General features: G+C 40.7%; 1 protein-coding gene across 8 annotated transcripts in view; it reads left to right on the top strand.

The window, feature by feature from the left end:
• The window catches only part of LOC130708380 (contactin-associated protein like 5-4-like), a 218,851-nt gene extending 198,151 nt beyond the window's left edge, over positions 1-20,700 (top strand). For 4 of the 8 annotated variants that reach the window (XM_057548249.1, XM_057548251.1, XM_057548252.1 and 1 more), the window contains 2 exons: positions 4,471-4,535; positions 9,320-11,583. In XM_057548249.1, the coding sequence (XP_057404232.1) occupies positions 4,471-4,535; positions 9,320-9,636 (382 nt within the window). In that variant the 3' untranslated portion in view covers positions 9,637-11,583. Of the gene's footprint in view, positions 1-4,470; positions 4,541-9,319; positions 11,584-14,849; positions 14,955-15,798; positions 15,929-17,870 lie in introns of those variants that run through there. The other 4 variants (XR_009008597.1, XR_009008596.1, XM_057548254.1 and 1 more) reach the window with 4 other exon arrangements.
• The last annotated feature ends 876 nt before the right edge of the window (positions 20,701-21,576 follow it).

The raw sequence follows: 21,576 nt of genomic DNA, 5'->3' as shown, positions 1-21,576 counted from the left end.
GTTCTCCGAAAGTTAGGGAGAGGAAACTGGCTTCCTATTAGTTAACGGTGATGCAACACTGAAACACTGGACATCCTGCTGAGGTTTCCATGGTGTCCGCTGGGCTCTGCAGCACCCAGCTCCTGGAACTTTTCAGACTCCTCAGTGAATTCATTATTGTTTAAAAGAAAAGAACACCCCGTCTTTCTGTTTTTGTTCCTTCTGTCACTGTTTTTATTCTGCCTTGCCTCATTCTACAAACCATCGGCCATGGAACTCCTGTATAGTTTTTCATTGTACGTAAAACACCAATACATCTTCCATCGTGGAGGTAGTCAGGGCAATCACTGTTACCTCTCTTTTGCACAGAAAAAATGGAGGTTCATGGAGATTAAGAGATGTATACAAAGTTGGAATCACAACAGGTCAGGAACTCTAATTTAGTTCTTTGGACTTAAAAAAGTATTGTTTTCTCCACAAATTCATCACTGCCTCACTAAGTTTATATGTGCAGCAAACATGGACAGAAGGCTCTTAGGTCTGGGCATTCATCACTACCTCCAGGGAGGGAGCCCAGGGGCAGCGGTGCTGAGAGCTCTCACTGCCCTCAATCTCCCCCTTTGCTGCCCTGAGCTCAGGTAGGACCCTGCGGGCAACTCATGTGGTCCCCCAGGGCTCTCCTAATGGGTCCAACATTGAAGCCAGGACACAGACCCCATGGGGCCTGTAAACTGCCTGCCCATCTGCACGAGGATGACAGGCAGACTCAGTGATGGGACAGGCAGAGCCCACACAGAAACAGTAAGGAAGTCACCTGCTCCTCTGTGCTTCATTGAACCTTTGAGAGACAGGCACGGAACCGTAAATGCCATCCTTGTATCAGGACACCTACCACACTTATGTCACTTTCAAACACAAAGTCAAAGAGACTTTATGTCACTCAAAAACACAAAGTAAAAGCTTCTTCAAGACAGGAGGTGAACAGGAGAATTCTATCTTTGAATATTCCTACAATATTTGTAGTGAGTATTTAACATGAAAAAAGTAGTCAAAGTATTTTTCTTAAAATCACCTCCTATGCAGCTATAAAATTCTTTAAGAAAAATAGTCCAGGATAGAAATATAATAGAGACTGCACACATTCATGAATTTATCTGCCTCCTAACAAGTCCAACTTGTGAAGTGTAGAGCATTTTATATGCTAGAGGCATAATTATAAATCGCTAAAATACCCGCTTGATCACACTGCAGTACATTTTCATTGCTTTACTTGAATGCTCACCTAAGATTTTTCTCTGAAATGTACTCAGAGCAGAGACAGTTATACAATGAAAGTGAGAAATTGTAAGAGCATAACAGTGTCTGAGAAATTGTAAGAGCATAACAGTGTCTTAGAAATAGTCCATGTAGAAACCACTTACCCCAGCACAATCTTGCCACATGTTTTATGTTCTGTCCACAGAGCCAGCCCATGGCAGCTCATAGCAAGGCGGTCAAAGAGAGTGTTCTGTCCTTTCTCTCTTACCTACTCAGACATCAACATTTTCTCCTGCTCTTTCTGTGTCAGCTGCTCTCAGGTGAGAATAAAGGAGGTGAAAATGTGAGCTTTCCTAGGAAAGCTCTGCCTCTGTCTCCCATCCTCTTCAGAGCCTTACAGGGCGCCTGCTGGCAATTGTGGTTCAAGTAATATTGTTGGATGAATAAACGGATGAGAGACCCTGACTTAAAAGAGTCACTTTGTTGTACAACAGAAACTAACACAGTATTGTGAAGCAATTATACTCCAATAAAGATCTATTTTAAAAAATAATTAACTAATTAATTTTTTTAAAAAAAGAATGCCACAAAGGGTAGTTCCATTTCAGAAAGACACTTCTTAAGATTGAAAAGTGTTTGAGATTCACAGTAAATCAATATTTCAATGCCATTGTGGCCCCTTAGACACTATGGGGAAGACTAGAAGGGATATTTTGAAAGACACTGACCATTTCTAGTGTATTTCAAATCGTACCTCATGGTTTGCCCAGTGATTATAAATTTGATGCTGTTCATCATATAGTCCTTCTTTATAGTGAGGCGAGCGGGGGCTACTGTTCGTTGCAGTGCGCGGGCTTCTCATTGCGGTGGCTTTCTCATGTTGCAGAGCTCGCGGGCTCTAGAGCACAGGCTCAGTAGTTGTGGCGCACGGGCTTAGTTGCTCTGCAGCACATGGGATCTTCGTGGATCAGGGCTCAAACCCGTGTCCCCTGCATTGGCAGGCGGACTCCTAACCACTGCCCCACCAGGGAAGTCCCTATAGTTTGTCTTCTATAGACCTTTATTCATCTGTACTAGCCTGTAGTAGTCAGGTGTTAAGTTTAAAGCATTAATTCTGCTATCTTGCTTTTTTAGCATTTTTGTGAATGAGATAAATCTTTGCTTTTACTTATTTATAAAGAGTATATTATATTATATTATATATTTGCATTTCTGAAATTTTTATAGCTAAGACATGATAAAAACATGGGAAGATCTGCTAAACTAAAATGGGGAATTTTCTTCTGAAACTTCGATCTAATGTCTGTGAAATAATCCAGAAGAGAAGTAATAACAAGCAGTTTTCTTTATAAACCAGGGAACATCAGTGAACTCTTCCTTGCATTTCAACCAGTCAGACTGATTGAATTCATATTTAGGTGAGAGTGATTACGCTGTCGAGACAATTAAGTGAGGTGATCTAAGCCAAGTGCTTGGCTCAGGGCGTCATTTATGGGAAGCTCTCCACAAACACACAACATCATTATCATTATTATTTCATGAATAATTTGATAATATATTTGCTCCTGGCTTGGATTCTTCTCTCTTGGATACTTTTGCTAGCACAAATTTTTTTTTCAATTATTGTAAATTTCACTAAATTTTGGAAACTGATGATCTTTTGTTGCCTAATGGTAAAATACCATCGGATTCTGATTTGAAATGGTACATAGAAAAACTCCTCTCTCATGCAGTTAAGAAGTGATTAGTTAGCAGTGTACAAAACATTCAGGTAGAAATAGTGCCTCCAGGAGTCTCTATTTCAGAATTCCCCAGATAAGGGTAAACTCCCTACTCCCTCATGTAAACCGACATGTTCATGTTACTGTAGCATGGTTTGTCATCCCGTTGGTTTGGAAGGAAACTAGGATGGTAGAAAGAAATATGCAGAAAGATGCAGTCCAACTTAAGTAGAACCTGTTTTTAAAAAGTGACCCTGTGGGGCTTCCCTGGTGGCGCAGTGGTTGAGAATCTGCCTGCTAATGCAGGAGACACGGGTTCGAGCCCTGGTCTGGGAAGATCCCACATGCCACGGAGCAGCTGGGCCCGTGAGCCACAGCTGCTGAGCCTGCGCGTCTGGAGCCTGTGCCCCGCAACGGGAGGGGCCGCGATAGTGAAAGGCCCGCGCACCGCGATGAAGAGCGGTCCCCGCACCGCGATGAAGAGTGGCCCCCACTTGCCGCAACTAGAGAAAGCCCTCGCACGAACCGAAGACCCAGCACAGCCAAAAATAAATAAATAAATAAATAAATAAATAAATAAATAATAAATAAAATTAAAAAAAAAAAAAAAAAAAAGTGACCCTGTGATACTAGCCCATTAAAAGCTCCCTTAGAAACCTCTGACATCCCCAGGGTCAAACGTGCCTCATTCAGTGGCTGTTTCATTATCTCAGTCCAGTGGGTGTCATCCTAGGCACAAGCTCCACCATCACCTTTATTTTTGTTCTTCACTCTGCCCAGATCAGAAGCTGCAAGTTGTTAGGGAACCAAAAGTGCAGCCCCACTAGAAATGGGTAAAAAAAAAACCCAAATGTTTGTTTAGATGATACTATCTATCAGAGCTGGAGAGACACGAAGCCGATCATGAGAGAAGAGTCTCTGCTGTATATTAATGTGAACTTTTCTGGAACAACATGCTCTCTTTAGCTTTTCCACATGTCTAATCACTAAGAGCTTGTCTAGCTACATGAGAATAACAAAACCAAAAGCCCCACAACTGCCTAGAAGCTTATCAGTATCAGAAGGGTACATCATTTTAAGTCCATTCAGTATAACACCATGCAGCTGTTAAAAAAGAATGAGCAACACTGAGATGTTCTGACATGGAAAGATCTATAAGACTTGAGTGGTTTAAATGGAAACAGGAGGTTGGAGAATAATTTGCAAAATATGATTCCATTTCTGTTAAAATGCATGAAGACAGCTCATGAGTGCACAGATTAAAAATATGTATGACTATGATGGTAAAGGACTAGAAACACATCCACTGATGGTGACCCCTGGGAAGACGGTGGGCAGGTGGGTAAGAGATGATTTACATGTTTTACTCTGTACACTTAGTCTTGGAATATTTTATAAGAATGTGTTGATGTCTATAAAGTAAATAATAAGAGCAGATACTTAGCACTTACTATGTGCCTGGCACTGTTCCTCAAAGCATGCTTCTGAAGTGAATACTGTAATCATTTTACAGATGGAAAAACCGGGACACAAATGGGCTGAGAAAATTGTCCAAGACCCTCCATTTAGTGATTGACGGTGAGGTAAACAAATTTATGCAATAGCATAAAGAGGGTTGGATCACATGAGCTCTAAGATCTCTCTTATTTTCTTTAAACGTTTGTTGTTGTTGTTCTATTTTATTTTTGGCTGTGTTGGGTCTTTGTTGCCACTCATGGGCTTTCTTTAGTTGCACCCAGCGGGGACTACTCCTCGTTGCAATGCACGGGCTTCTCATTGCAGTGGCTTCTCTTGTTGCGGAGCACGGGCTCTAGGCATGTGGGCTTCAGTAGTTGTGGCCCACAGGCTCAGTAGCTGTGGCCCACGGGCTTAGTTGCTCTGCGGCATGTGGGATCTTCCCGGACCAGGGCTCGAACCCGTGTCCCCTGCCTTGACAGGTGGATTCTTAACCACTGCACCACCAGGGAAGCCCTCTAAGATCTCTTGAGTGATCATGTCTCAAAGGGCTAAGAGGCTGGGCTATGGATTCAGATGTCCCTTGTTATAATCCAGCTCTGAAACTGGCTAGTTGTTCACCGGGGGCAGGTAACTGAGTCCTTCTGAGCCAGTTTCCTTATCTGTAAAAGGTAGAGTAGGCACTGCCTCACAGCATTACAGGTGAGGACATATAGGGAGGAATGCCTAGAGACCTAGCTGGACCCTCAGAGTTGGTTTGGAGATTATTTTAAGCTCAAAACATTTGGGAATCAACAGATGCAGAAAGAGCTTTCCTTATTTGGCTAAAAGCAGACATTTCTGAGAAATGAGGCTTCTATGATTCCCTCTTCAAGACAGGTCTACTCCCAGGAGAGAAATCAAGAGTAAACCTACCACAAATCCCCTCTCTGGGGAGATTCGCATAGAAGAAGGAAAGACCCCTTGAACGTGCAGACACAAAATAATCACAAAATTACTTATCTTTCATTTATTCTTCTAAAAGAATCGAAGTCCTTTCTTCCACTTTCCTTTTCTCTGCTAAGTTAGATATATAAACCTCTAACTTTAAACATTTAGTGAGATAGTTACTTCTCTTGTTAGCTCCCATATATATGAATAAACTTCTTCTCCTGTTAAACTATCTTTTGTCATTTTAATTTGCAGGCCCCTAATTACTAAACCTAATAGGGCAGAAGAAAAGTCTGCTTCCTGACACTAGCAATTGGTTGGTGAATGATACCATCATTGCCTGTGACTCTGAAATCACAAGATCATAGATTAATCTGCATATCTAAAGAGTCCAACCTGTACTCTGAGGTTAAAAATGAGATCATCAAAGCATACTGAAGTATGGATATAAACATTTCGAAATGATAAAGATCTGGCTGTACACATAACATGTTTCTTCAATTCTGTAAAATTTTATGTAGGTGGAAATTTTACTGCAGAAACAAACTCAAAGACTGAAATTACATGAATAGAATATGGTGTAGCAAAATTTAGAGCTGAGCAAATGTGACATATAGTTAACGAGATGCATGCTTTTTATTATGTCACATTTTAATTAAAAATGAATGGTAATCAGTTCACAATAGTGACTTCAGTTGATCCTGCTTCTAAATGGTTAAAGCAAAAATAAGCTCCTGATCTGCTCTTCAGAAGATGAACTATGGCCATGGTAGATATTTTTCTCTTTCCCTTTTGGAAGAGAAAAGGGGAGGGTGTCCCCAGGTGACAGGGACTGGAGTCTTGTGGGCCCAGCACACTTCCCTGTTGGGAACAGGAAGGAGGAAGTATTTGCTTACATTTCCCCCAGTGCCTGGAACCTAAGCTGCAGCTTCCCTAGAACATTGTTAATGATGAGAAGGATCTCATGGCAGAGGGATGGTGGCCGCCATGCCTAAACCAGGAACCTGATGCCTTCCCTGTCTTAGATTGTGGAGTTTCCTACCAGAAAATCTGAAAAGAAAGGATTTATGGGAAGCAGTAAATGCAGAAGTAAAAGACAATTTTTTTTTAAGCAGATATTCATTTTTAATTAATTAATTATTTATTTATTTTTGGCTGTGTTGGGTCTTCGTTTCTGTGCGAGGGCTTTCTCCAGTTGCGGCGAGCTGGGGCCACTCTTCATCGCGGTGCGCGGGCCTCTCACTATCGCGGCCTCTCTTGTTGCGGAGCACAGGCTCCAGACGCTCAGGCTCAGTAGTTGTGGCTCACAGGCCTAGTTGCTCCGCGGCATGTGGGATCTTCCCAGACCAGGGCTGGAACCCGTGTCCCTTGCATCGGCAGGCAGACTCTCAACCACTGCGCCACCAGGGAAGCCCAGACAATTTTAATAAACCATAAAAATGGTTAAGTTGGTGCTGGGGGAAAGAGTGGCTTCTGTGTTCTTTAAAGTTTTCTGTACTATTTGAATTTTCTAGCCAAGTGTGCCTATGTCTATTATTTATTTTTTATGTCACCAGGGATTTTCTGACTAGTGAGACCACAGACTACATTTTTTTTATTGTTATTTTCTATCAAAAAACAATGCAATACATACCATTTTTAAAAAGGAAACAAAGAAGAATTTCTAATCATGCATCAGTAAAAAACAAAAGAGCACAAACATACATATATATTTTAACATATTGAGCAGATCAATATGTTAAAATATATAAATGTTTGCATAGTGACCTGAAATAAATAGATTATTTAGTCATAGACCTTTTCATATGCATTCTATAGTAAGTCTTCTGAGAGATGAACTGTAATCTTTCCATGCAGAACTTTGGAGTATCTGAGATTTTGCCCTATTTGCAACAAGTTAAGCTGCCGTTTTCCATGGATGCAGGTAGAAGACAGAAGACTTATGGGTCAGAAACAAAGGACTCTATTACTTACTTGGTTACTCATAAACCACTGCAGCCAGCATGGGCATCCGAATATTTGCCTTGGTTCTCCTTGACCCTGAGTCACACAGGGGCTGTGTGGACAGGCCCAGATGGATGCCTGCACGCACAGTGGGTTATAAGACAAGAGTTCAGGGAACCAGAATCTTTTGGGAGGTAAGCATGCTTGCCCTTACCTCTGGAAGAAGACATTATCTTACAAGGCTGTTTTCTATCTAAACATCCTTGGCAAGATAGCTGAGAATAAAGGGCTGTCGGTGCTTCTGTTTGTAAGATGTGCAGAAATGTGAGAAACCCATGGAGAATTGTCTTACCTCTGCTCTGACTAACACACAGCCTTTTACTTTTCTTAGGAAATGGCAATTATATGTTGCAAAAGACTTATTTCACATTTACTTAAACTTAGTTTTCAAGTATATATTTCTTTGTCCTATTCTAAGATTAACTTCTCTTGTGTAAGAGTTAATTTTGAAATTACAGTGTGAACCGTATGACCCTAATCATTTTGGTTTAACAGTATTGCTAACTCAAATTTAAAATGCTGAGAAAAAAGCATCTCTATTTTGTCACTAAAACTACCAAAACAGCTTTAAATACACAATTAGTTTAAAAACAGCTGTTTGATCTTGACATATTTTTTTTAAAGAGCTTTTTGATGTGGACCATTTTTAAAGTCTTTATTGAACTTGTTACAATATTGCTTCTGTTTTATGTTTTGCTTTTCTGGCCCTGAGGCATGTGGGATCTTAGCTCCCTGACCAGGGATTGAACCTGCACCCCCTTTTGGAAGGCAAAGTCTTAATCACTGGACCACCAGGGAAGTCCCAATCTTGACATATTTTTAAACATATTTGGCTAAATCCTATTTAAGTTAACACTTCCTCTGAACTCGGAATTGTGACAAACACTGTAAGAGAGCTACTATTTTTTGCATAAATGAGAGCAAAATCTTGTGGTAGTAAGTATGTTTCCCTTACAAACATAGTGTAGGATAAATCTAAATATTCTGATTTGAGAAGAAAATTTTGAATGGAGGAATTTTTCATTCCACTGCTGCAGGATTGTCTACTTTTCCCTAATATTAAAATGGACAGTTAGCCTCTTGAAAGAGGTTAAAAATCCATACGGAATGTCTCAGAAGGGTTTAGTTGTTCAGTGGCTTTCACTCTTCCTCACAAATTATTTAAAAATGGAATTTTTGTTCAAGATGTCTACCATTAGCGTGAAATTTATTTTCCAGTTTTATTGAGACGTAATTGACACATGACATTGTGTAAGTTTAAAGTGTACAACATAATGATCTGATGTATGTATCTATTGTGAAAGGATTACCACAATAAGTTTAGTTAACAAACATCACTTCACATTGTTACACATTCTTTTTCTTGTGATGACAAGTGTGAAGTTTGATGCTTACCTGGTTCTCTTCTTTTGGACTTTGGCAAATCTAAGAATTAATCCTACCACACATAGCCTATACTAGTCTACCCAAATCTAACAGTTAGTAAAGACATTAACACATTTATCTGTTTGTATGTTTTATTGAGCACAAGATAATAATCTCATTCTCAGAAGCAATGAAATCACCGAAAGAGCCAAATCTTGAGAAAGCCTCGTAGAGTTGCCCTGTTACTAGATAAAGCGCTTGGAATAGATAAGTATGTTGTGTCACGCGTCTTCCTGTGACCTGTGATTGTTACTTGAAAGTGTGGAAATGCAGAACAGATCTGCTGTTATTATGAAAGGCCCATCTGTGACAGGTGGAAAGGAGGACGCTATGTTAAGAGCTTGTTCTGTGCAGTTCTCATGGAGGTGACTTGTGTCCTATGGGGAATGTCTCCAGGCTGCATTCCACTCTGGGTTCTTTGCCTCTGGCAGTTCTCCGTGATCACTCCTGTTTTGGGGTCCCCCACGCCACTCCCAGGCTCCATGATTCACTGGAAGGACTCATAGGAATCAGCCTAGGGTTATATTCACAGCTGTGATTTCTTACAGCAGCAGGACACAAAGTACAGTCAACAAAGGAAAAGGCAAGTGGACCAAAGTCTGGAGGGAACCAGAGGCAAGCTCCCTCGAGTCCTCTGCCAGTGGAACCACACAGGACACGCGTAAGTCCTCCAGCCATGAGGACAACATGTGTGAAATGTTGCCAACCAGGGGAGCTTAGCCTCAGCCTAGGAGCCCAGGCTTTTATGGGGGATGGTCATGTAGGCACCCTCTCCCTGGTACATATCAAAATCCCAGATTCCAGAAGGAAAGCAAGTGTTCAGCACCAACCACATTGTTTGCATAAACATCTTAGGCAGCAGTGAGCCACTCTTCTCAGTTCTGGGAGTGGTGAAAGCCCTCCCAAAATTCAGGTGCCTAGACACCAGCAAGCCTTTCTCAGGATGGTGACTCAGGCCTGCGATGTTATCACTGTTATCTCTTTTGGTTCTGATTTTTTTTCTTCCTTTCCTTCAGTCTTTCTTACCTTCCATCTTATATTCTATTATTTTAATAAGATGATCTGATTTAACACCCTTAGTTTCTTACATGAAAATACCAGCATGGTCCTGCGCTAAGGTGGACAGAACACACCAAGTCCTTCTGAAGCTCTGGAGGCTCTGCTCCTGAGGAGGGCACGACCAAGGCCCTTCATTCATTACCTAAGAAATGGTCATTCCCTAGTAAGGCGCTTAATCTGTCACATTTCAAAAATAAGTGATGCCACATTTCAAAAATAAGGACTCAGGGTAATTTCCCTGAGTCCTTAAGAGAGAGTGATGACTCATAGAGGACGCCTCTGAACTGGCCCTCTCTATAGGAGAAAACAAGGAGCCTGCACTAGAAAGAATGGAAAGGCCTAGAAATGACCAATTGGCCCTGAAAATTGAGTCAGTGAACAAGTGTCTGTTAGGCACGGACGGTGTGGAATGTGGTTAAGGATGGTCTGAGTTAGCCAGGAGGTACCATCGTGGTCCTTCTCAGACACATAGTCTTCCGGGAATTCAACTGGCAGACACAATTAAACTTGAAAACTTCCTGAATTTCAACAATGCCACCGAGTGCCTTCTGCTTGCCAGAAGTAGACTGGTCAGTGATGGTCTGAGGAGAAACTTAAACTACTTTGGAAATAAGGCAGACTTAGAGAGTGGTAGCGAACACGGCACCCACCCAGCATACAAACCTTGTGAGACCCTGAGGGTCATGAGTATAACGGATTGTGGCTGAGCCGTAAGGGACTCACCGATCCAAGTCACTCAGCAAGGCCACCACAGGCCAATCCAGAAGCTAAGAGTATTATTTTCCTCGGGCTGCAGTAACAAAGTGCCACATTCAGATGGTTAAACAACAGAAATTTATTTTCTCACAGTTCTGGTAGCTAGAAGTCCCAGATCGAGGTGTTGGCAGGGTTGGTTTCTTCTGAGGCCTCTCTCCCTGGCTGACAAATGACTGTCTTCTTGCTGTGTCCTCACATGGTCTTTCCTCCGTGTGCACACTTCCCTGGTGCTTCTCTGTGTCCAGATGTCCTCTTCTAGTAAGGACACCAGTCAGATTGGATTAGGACCCACCCTAATGGCCTCCTTTTACCTTAATCACTTCTTTAAAGACCCTTTCTCCAAATACAGTCACATTCTGAGGTACTGGGGGTTAGGGCTTCAACATAACAGTAGGTTAAAGGAATTCCCTACCATTTGAAGTAGTTTAATGTTGAACTAAACACATATTGGTATCACTTTAAGTCAATGGAACTTCTTAATGAGAAATCTTCCTAAATTTTGTACAAATGACCCAATTTGCATATTACTATTTTCAACATAGACAGGAGGCCACTGGGTTAGTGCTATTCTCCCAGTAGTCCTAAAACAGTCTAGACTCACAGTTAAATACTTTAATTCCTTTAATTTCATTACTTTATTTAATTCCTTGAAGCTGCTAATAGAATATGCCCACTACCCAGCACTCCTTTGAGGCATTCCTTAATAACACTAACCATACTTCATTTTCTTCTTTTGTGTTACTCTTGAAGTTTAGAAGCCAATTCATTTGTCAGAACTAAATTTGTGCCATGTATCAAATAACGTACTTTTATTTGCAGTGTTCTAGTATTGTTTTCAACAGCCATATATTGATTTTGAGACAGGCTGGGACCTGGGACCCTTTGCTGCAGTGTTGCAGTGCTTGCACCTCGACACACCTCTCCTCGAGCAACAAAATAACAAAGAAACTGTATGGGACTAAAAATAATGACGTGCACGCCCAGTTGGGGCAAATTCTGGACGAAAGATACAAAGAGACCAAAAAACCCAACTGCCACTTTTGAAGATCCCAGAGCAAAAGCAGGGTACTGCACGTGCCCCCTGCACACAACACCACCTAAGCGGTGGGCAAACCACCTAAGCCACCCTTCTGGCCCGACCCCTGGACACACCCCTGCCCTCACGCCATATAACAGGGGTCCCCAACCCCCAGGCCGCAGCCTGGTAGGAATCAGGCTGCACAGCAGGAGGTGAGTGGCAGGGGAGCGAGTAAAGCTTCATCTCCTGCTCCCCATCGCTCACATTACTGCCTGAAACATCCCCCCACCCCACCCCCTGCCGGTCCGTGGAAAAATGGTCTTCCATGAAACCGGTCCCTGGTGCCAAAAAGGTTTGGGGACCACTGCCATCTAAGCAGCAAGCTCGCCCCCGCTTAGGGAGCACGCAAGCAAAGGAGCCTGTTGTTTGTTCTCGCTCCCCCTTGCTGCAGCAGGGGCCCCAATAAAGCCTTGCCTGAATTTCTTGTCTGGCCTTTGATCAATTTTTATTGTTTAAGGACGCCAAGAACCCTGGTCGGTAACAATTTCAAAATACGGTCTTGATGTCATTGGAAGTAATTTTTTTCTGACTTTTTCTCTGTTTTCAACATCTTTGCCAGCAAAAGACATGTTCCCAGATGTCTTCTAAAATGTTTTCTTCCTGATCATTTAGAAAGATTGGGAAAGAAAGAGTATTGAGAAACTTGAGCTGTACCTTTGCTGCACAGGAAGGGTGAGCTGTGTTCCATCCTAGATTAATATTTCAAGCAGGAGGGAAAAAAAAAAGTAAAAGCCTATAACTTTAGCAATGTGTTTGAAAAATACTTGATTTCAATAATGTTTCTATCATGCTTACGTTGCAGCTGTCTAAACAATACAGATAACAAAAGCATGTCAATTAAAAGCAGCATTTAGGACCCAGTTTCACAGATCTGCATTGGCCCTGGGTTTCGGTTTATTTCAGGGCCAGGCGCTGTGAGTTCCTGTGTGGTGTAGTTGTGCTCAGCCATGGGGCAGGTGGGTTCCCTCTTGCTGTAGGAGAAGGTGGTGGGACACACGGAGATGGTTATCTCTTTCTGCTTTTGACTCTCCTGACTTGCTTCCACCAAGAGGCCATAAACCCAAACTGGAAATACTGATTAAGTGCATACTTTTTCCAACACATTGACCACAACTTGAGATTTTCATGGCGGAATATATTACATAAATGTCTGGAAAGCCAATATTTTAAGTGCACTTTAGGTAGATGTTTGCTTACTTTAATCAAGCAGAAGAATAGATTATTCTTTTACCTTCAGGAACGTGTTGAGGTAAATTTATCTACAGAAGGGAAAACTTTAGAGTTCACCTGGTACAAAGCACCCGCATCCGGATAAACTAAGGTTGTTACCGAGTCCAAGCTTGCTGTGCTTGCTGCACGACAGGCCAATAAATCAGAGATGACGCACTGAGGGAAAGAATACGACTTTATTCGGAAAGCCAGCAGACCGAGAAGATGGCAGACTAAAGTCTCAAAATAACCATCTTATCGGGGTTTGGATGCCAGTTTCTTTTATAGCACAGAGATGGGGAGGAGATGAGGAGATAAAGTAAAAGGGCCATTAGTTTTGCGAATATCCCCTGGAATGGCCAGCCTCAGGGAGGGGATGTGTTAATTTCTTTTTAATTGCAGCCATCCACAGGTGGACAGAGTCCGTATGTTTCCCTGAACAAAGGCACTTTGGTTTAACATTCAGGCAGAGGAACAGGGTTCCCCCGAGGCAGGCCATTATGTACAGACAGTATCCTTTTAGTGAACAAAAGCAGCGGAAGGCAAAGGTTAAAGTAAAAGAAACAGATCCAACGTGTAGTCAGATTTGGTTCTTCCCTGTAACAAGGTCTCAAAGAGTGACTCCCTCCAGGTCACATATAATAATAATATATATAATAATAAAAATTATTCTGGTAGAGAAAAGAATGCAGAACTCTAGCCACTCTAACTCCTTAGTTAAAAAATGAGATTTATTTGCAGGATAAGAATGATGCTGCTATTAAAAATAATAATAGCAATAGCAAGTTTGAAAACTTTCACGTGGACCTATTCAGGTGCTTCACTGGCATTTAAGGCCTTCTAAGTATCTGTGCTAGCCTCCTTCAGGTCAGCCTGTGTTGCTGGGAAACTGCTTTTCTCACTACTCTCTGGACAAAACTCTGGGTCTAGTTTCCATTATTCCGTGGAGTGTTTTTAGATCCCACCCGTTGTTAAACACACACACTTTTGTTATTAATACAAGGACAGAATTTTCAGAGTTTTTTCTTTGTCTTTTATTGTTAACATTTTTTTAATTGAGGTATAATTGACGTAACATTACATTGGTCGCAGGTGTACAATGTCATGATTTGATGTTTGTATATGTTGCAGAGTGATCACCACAATAAGTCCACTTAACATCCACCACCTCACATAGTTACAACACTTTTTTTCTTGTGATGAGAATTTTGAAGAGCCACTCTTCTAGCTACCTTTAAATATGCAATACAGTATTATTAACGTACATAGTCACCATGCTGTGAAAGTCCCATCCCCATGACTTACTCATTTTATAACTGGAAGTTTGTACCTTTTAACCTCCCTCACCCATTTGGCTCACTCATCCCCTGCCTCAGGCAGCCACCAGTCTGTTCTCTATCTGTGAGCTTGACATTTTTTTGTTTGTTTTTTAAGGTCCCATATATGTGAGATGATACGGTATTTATCTTTTTCTGTCTGGCTTATTTCACTTAGCATAGTGCCCTAAAGGTCCATCCATGATGTTGCAAACAGCAAGATTTCATTCTTTTTTATGACTGAATAATCAAAAACAGATTTTTTATTGGTTCTTTAGTAGATGCCAGCTTCTGATATCAGCTTTTAGGTGAAATTATTGTTAATCTTTTTATGTGTGATTTTATGAGTCAGAGTTCAGAAGACCATTTGGATTTGATGTTGTAGGCAGATGTTGAAAATTCAGTTTTTTAATAGAATCTTGTACTGTTTTGTAGATTTTACTTTTTGGATTTGATTCTCAAAAAGAAATCTTAACCTGTAAAATGTTTCTTACTTCCTTTTCTTACCAGAAGAGATATTAGGAATCATCTAGGAAACAAATGTAGCAGTTTTATGCAATTTAAGCAATAAAAATGAGTTTCAAAATCCTCCTTTACTACCAGTAAAGCTTGAATTTTGTACTTAAATACAATATTTTCCCCCTTCCCCTTTTACCCAAGATTTACCCGCCTATTAATGTGCTGCCCTCGTTGTCTCGGTGAATGAAGTCTGCTACTGGAGAAGGTATGACCAGAAAGGATCACGCCGATGTGTCTAACCAGCTGGTACGTATGTTTTCTCCAGGATTGTGTTTAAAGAAATGAATACTTTCTCAGTTCATGCTGCTGTCTTATACCTCTTGTCTTTCTTCCATATCACTTTTCTTCTCCCCCCATCAAAGTAGAATTTTAATATAGAATATAGAATATAGAATACTGGAATACAGAAACATTCATTAGAGCCAAAGAGTCTTTTTCATAAGGATAACTGCTCATGACAAAGATTAAAGATCACATGCTTGAAACCCACCTCTAATGCTGTATGAGGTAGTTTTTAAATAACAAAGGCATAAGACGATTAAGTTTTTATTAGTAACCTTTATTATAGAGTATTTCTGAAAGACTATTCTAACTAATTTTTTGTTTAACATATTAGGCAATCACCAGAACGCTAAGGGATACAGCTGTGTATATTCTATGAAATCCTTGGTTTCTATAGTCCTGAGATTGTATACCAAGCATAATTAAAGAAAAATACATTTGACCTTAAAGTAGAAATGATAAATAAACCTACTGATAACCCAGATCTTTTTTTTTGAATAGAATTTAGAGATGGATTTCTCCTATTGTGTAAGTTGTGATTTTTAAATGCTCTGCAAAATGGAAGCTCATTCATATATTGAGGGAGTGTATTTTTTGTAGAGTGTTAGTAATGTCTATGTATTGCATGCCTGAAGACTCCTTCCTTAGTGAGACTGCTGTATAATAAAGTCTTTCCAATACTTGCACATGTGAATTATGTTTGGAAATAATGTGAAATACTGTGAAGATAGCTACAGCAATACACTTATATAGCCCAGAGTACCGTTACCATTTATAAAGGTTCATGTAAACCTTTTTTTCTCTTTAGTATGCATGCTATGCTATTGGTAAGGATGCGCAGGCCATGAAAGCCGTAGTTGGAGAAGAAGCCCTTACCTCAGATGATGTGCTTTATTTGGAATTTCTGCAGAAGTTTGAGAGGAACTTCATTGCTCAGGGTAAGATTACTATTTTCCTATGAATAGAAACAGCATCATATGTAGTTTTGAGGACTTCTTTCCTAGTCTGAGAGAATTTACATTGGTCTCCATACAATTTTCCTTCTGATTAGAGAAGAGGTTCTTCCAGCCGCCTGCCATGTCTTTGTTCTTAGCCCTCTGGTTCCTTCCCCTCTACCTTCAATTTCTTTATCCATTTATTTAGCTCCTGTCTTATTTTTTATCTTCCTTACAACCGGCCTTCTGCTCTCCTACCTCCATTGCCACTTCTCCTCCCTCTTAACCTCTCTGCAATGCTCTCCTCTGGCTTTGGGGGTTTAGGACTTTCCCAGTCCCTCTGTTTTCATCCTCCTGATTTCTTATCTTCCTGCTTCTTAATTGTTAATGTTCCCAAAGGTTTAATTACCTGTTCTTTGTGTGCTTTTTTCCCCCTATGCTGATGACTAACATGCTGTGTATGAGCCTTTACCCTCTTTCTGAAGCTCTAATCCCACATCTCCAGCTAGGAAGCCTGTGTTTATGCCGCCATCCTCTCTGGCTCAGCGTGGTGAGAACCAAAGTCTTTTCCCAACTGACCACCTGCCTAGCAATTCCCTTTTCAATTTCTGTCTACCTCTGGCATGACCATTACCCTAGTTAGCCCAAGCTCAGGAATTGGGCATTCTTAACCCTCTTCATTTATTCTCCAGTCATCAAATATTTGCTAATTTGCATTGTTCTCCTTTGAAACATCTTATCCTGTTCTCTTTTCATTCCTATGAAAAAAACTTAGGCCAGTGTTTCTCAAAGTTGAATATGCTTTTGAATCTACCAGGGATCTTGTTGAAGTGCAGATTGTGATTCGGTAGGTGTGGGTGGGGCCAGAGAGCCTGTATTTTGACAAGTTCCTGGGCGATGTTGAAGCTGCTGATCTCTGACCACTCTTTGTGTCCCAAGACCTAGTCCAGACCTTTGTCCCATCATCCTTGGCCGTTAGTGCCAGCATCTTCACCAGTCTCCCTGACTCTCTCTGTGCCATTGCCGGGGTAAATTTAGTATTAATTTTATTGATTGTCGTTCTGTTAAAAAGTCTATAATGGTTTTTATTACATAGCATGTGTAGGGCTTTCAAGCTGTTTTGTTTGGTCTCTTCCCTGCCACCCCTGGTAATGCTGGTAAACTCTATTTTTGACCTCAGTGATACTTACAAACGATGTGTTTATTTTGGAATAATGCATCAGCTGCACACTTAGGATTTGTGCACTTTTCTATTTGTGTGATACATTTTTTAAGTACCATTAAAATCCCCAGAACATATGATTGTTGGGTTTTCTAAAAAAAAAAAAAAATTTATGCAGAACCTTAATATCTTAAAAAAATAAAAATTATTCTGGTAGAGAAAAGAATGCAGAACTCTAGCCACTCTAACTCCTTAGTTAAAAAATGAGATTTATTTGCAGGATAAGAATGATGCTGCTATTAAAAATAATAATAGCAATAGCAAGTTTGAAAACTTTCACGTGGACCTATTCAGGTGCTTCATTGGCATTTAAGGCCTTCTAAGTATCTGTGCTAGCCTCCTTCAGGTCAGCCTGTGTTGCTGGGAAACTGCTTTTCTCACTACTCTCTGGACAAAACTCTGGGTCTAGTTTCCATTATTCCGTGGAGTGTTTTTAGATCCCACCCATTGTTAAACACACACACACACACACGCACGCACGCACGCAGGCGCCCAACGTCTTGCCTGCGGGCTTTCTCCCTTTTCTCTGATTCCCAGGGGTACTTACTGTCTAGACCCTCATTTCCACATTTGGTCACATCCAGTCCTGGGAGACCTGACTGCTTTGTGTTTCTTTTTTATACTTCATGCTCACAGTGCTAGACCCATAACAATAAATTTTGAATAACGCTGATAAGTTGGAGGTACTTGGCCTTTATTCATCTAATCTCAATTTTTTGTAAGGTCCTTACGAAAACCGCACTGTCTATGAGACTTTGGACATTGGCTGGCAACTGCTCCGAATCTTCCCCAAAGAAATGCTGAAGAGAATCCCTTAGAGCACCTTGAGCGAATTCTACCCTCGAGACTCTGCAAAGCATTAGCTGCTACTTATCGCTGGCTCGATGCTCTTGTGAAATACTGGTTCTGTTTTCTTTATTCCTTTTGCACTCCCCCATCCCCACCTTTGTGTTGGAGTTTACTGTGTCACCCTGTAATTAAAAACAAAGAATAGGTAACATATTGTGCCAGTGTTGCAATGTTTTAAACTGCTAACAGACTTTAAAATATCCCCTGTTCCGAAAACCTGGAACTGCAGTGCTTTGTTTAAAGTAGCTGAGGGTTGGAGGTGAAGTTTTCTTACTGATGTGTGTATTCGTACGTAGTGGTGTAGTTAGCTGCCTAGTGTCCTCATTATTTGGGTCTCTCAGACCTTCCCTGTCCACCCCCTCCAGAGTATCACTATCTGAAGTTACAATGCTTTGATCTCCAAACTAGGGACAAGATAGGGTCTGAAAGACGCTTCCTCTCCGAGCCCAGACGCTTTCCTGAGCGCTTGTTTTTAGATTTTGGTGTGCCTCTGGGTCTGCTCTAAGCAGATGACTTTTCCTGTCCACCTGCTGTTTCCTATTGAATGAATAGGTTAGAAAAGGAGTTTCCTTTTCCTCTTTGGTGCGGATCAGTTTCAACTCCTGTGTCTTACTGTTCTCCCTCCCTCTGAGTAACACAGAATCATGCAGCTTTTGCCCAACTGGCATTGATCTGATAGTAGTGAGATGCCCTGTCTTGATGATCCCTTACTGGGTTTCCATGCAGAGGAATCATAATGAAAATAATTAATAGAATTGTTGGTTGGCAAGAGTTGGGATACAATTTTTGAAGAAAGAAAAAACCTATATCGGTTCTACATTCGGACATGCTAACAGTGGTTTTAAGTTTCTAAAGTGTTGACCGGATGCTAAAGGCAAGGTGGGGAAGAGAAAGCTCTTCTGTGTATGGAATCTTTTATATATATATATAATCTATGGATATTTTAAACTCTGTTAGATAGCAGCCTTTGGAAAATCCCCTATTTGGTCCTGCTTTCTGACCTATCTGCCTTTTCAGGGTAATCTTGTGGCACAAGTGATAGCATTTAAAAGCTTTAGTCTTTTAATTCCTCCTCCTTCCTGCTGCGAGCCCTGAGCTGTCTTCTGTGCAGTTCTGACATGTCTACTGTTTGGTCTCTCTGTGTTCTTTGTTACTTGGGTGCAGTAGCAACTTCTCTGTGCATTCCATCTTTCTTTCAAGTTGTGTAAAGTTCTTCACTTTTTTTCTCTGAGGGTATAGGGAGTGGGGGGAGTCAGCATGATTATATTTTAATGTAGAAAATGTGACCTGGATATAAAATGAAAATAAATATTAAATTAAATGGAAGTTACCTAAAGTGACTCAAGCAATAGCAACAAGCAAATATATAATAATGCACCTCTCTTTGAGTGACAGTTTTGAACATCATAACCAGTATTGTGAACCAGCCCCTTGATTCACAATATTATGAACCATGTCCCCTTTACAGGGACATGGCCCATGTTCTGTACCCTCTGCCTTTTAGGCTGCCCTTTCAAGCTCTTTTCAGTAATACCTCTTCCAACATATTGTTGTTTGATCCAAGGTTGAGAGTTGCTAGGGTGTGGGGTTGTTTGTTTGTTTATTTGTTTGTTTTGCAGATCGTTAGTGGCTGTAAGTTCTCTGAAACTTGAAGTTTTGATTCAGGGTCCACTTAGCATTTTCGAGAGTTACTAAGGTGTTTTATAGCATTCTTTGTTTCAGACATTCTCAGGACCTCTAGAGCCTGTCTGCCATGAATGAAAGAGGGTAATAAATAGAAAATGAAATACATACTGAAGCAAGCCAAAACTTGCTTCAAATAAAATCTGAACTAGATGGTCCAGTATATAAAGGAAACATACTGGTTAAAGCACAGGGATGTGGCATCACGGTGGCCTCCCATTTCTTTCCCCTCTTCAACTCAGAGTGACATTTAGGAGATGGAGAGGAAGAGGCTCAGTCATAGCAAGAGTAGGTAGACCTGTGTTCTGATTCTGCTGCTGCCACTAACTGTATGGTCTTGCTTAGTCATTTAAGAGATTTGTGTTCCTTTTCGGGTTATTATAAGGACTAGAGATTTTGCTTTTTATATCGCTTTTTAACTTATGTAAAAAAAAACAGTTTGTTGTATTGGCATGTGTCTATTTCTGTATTCTCTATCCTATTCATTGAACTATGTATCTATCCTTCCACCAATACCACACTGTCTTACTTATAGCTTTACAGTAGGTCTTAATATCCTCTAACTATATTCTGCTTTCTCAAAATTGTTTTACTTATTCTGGTTCCTTTGCCTTTACCTTTTGTTCATACATTTTATTTTTTTTTTATTTTTTATTTTTTTAAACATCTTTATTGAAGTATAATTGCCTTACAATGGTGTGTTAGCTTCTGCTTTATAACAAAGTGAATCAGTTATACATATACAGTATGTTCCCATTTCTCTTCCCTCTTGCATCTTCCTCCCTCCCACCCTCCCCATCCCACCCCTCTAGGTGGTCACAAAGCACCGAGCTGATCTACCTGTGCTATGCGGCTGCTTCCCACTAGTTATCTATTTTACATTTGGTAGTGTATATATGTCCATGACACTCTCTTACCCTGTCACATCTCACCCCACCCCCTCCTCATATCCTCAAGTCCATTCTCTAGTAGGTCTGTGTCTTTATTCCCGTCTTGCCACTAGGTTCTTCATTGCCTTTTTTTTTTTTTCCCTTAGATTCCGTATATATGTGTTAGCATACTGTATTGTTTTTCTCTTTCTGACTTACTTCACTCTGTATGACAGACTCTAACTCCATCCACCTCATTACAAATACCTCCATTTCATTTCTTTTTATGGCTAAGTAATATTCCATTGTGTATATGTGCCACATCTTCTTTATCCATTCATCTGTCGATGGACATTTAGGTTGCTTCCATGTCCTGGCTATTGTAAATAGAGCTGCAATGAACATTTTGGTACATGACTCTTTTTGACCTATGGTTTTCTCAGGGTATATGCCCAGTAGTGGGATTGCTGGGTCGTATGATAGTTCTATTTGTAGTTTTTTAAGGAACCTCCATACTGTTCTCCATAGTGGCTGTATCAATTTACATTCCCACCAACAGTGCAAGAGTGTTCCCTTTCCTCCACACCCTCTCCAGCATTTATTGTTTCTAGATTTTTTGATGATGGCCATTCTGACCGGTGTGAGATGATATCTCATTGTAGTTTTGATTTGCATTTCTCTAATGATTAATGATGTTGAGCATTCTTTCATGTGTCTGTAGGCCATCTGTACATCTTCTTTGGAGAAATGTCTATTTAGATCTTCTGCCCATTTTTGGATTGGGTTGTTCGTTTTTTTGTTATTGAGCTGCATGAGCTACTTGTAAATCTTGGAGATTAATCCTTTGTCAGTTGCTTCATTTGCAAATATTTTGTCCCATTCTGAGGGTTGTCTTTTGGTCTTGTTTATGGTTTCCTTTGCTGTGCAAAAGCTTTTAAGTTTCATTAGGTCCCATTTGTTTATTTGTGTTCTTATTTCCATTTCTCTGGGAGCTGGGTCAAAAAGAATCTTGCTGTGATGTATGTCAT

This window comes from Balaenoptera acutorostrata, chromosome 6, assembly GCF_949987535.1.
Source record: "Balaenoptera acutorostrata chromosome 6, mBalAcu1.1, whole genome shotgun sequence".
In the NCBI taxonomy this organism is placed as follows: domain Eukaryota; kingdom Metazoa; phylum Chordata; class Mammalia; order Artiodactyla; family Balaenopteridae; genus Balaenoptera; species Balaenoptera acutorostrata.
This window is presented reverse-complemented; position numbering and strand designations above follow the sequence as displayed.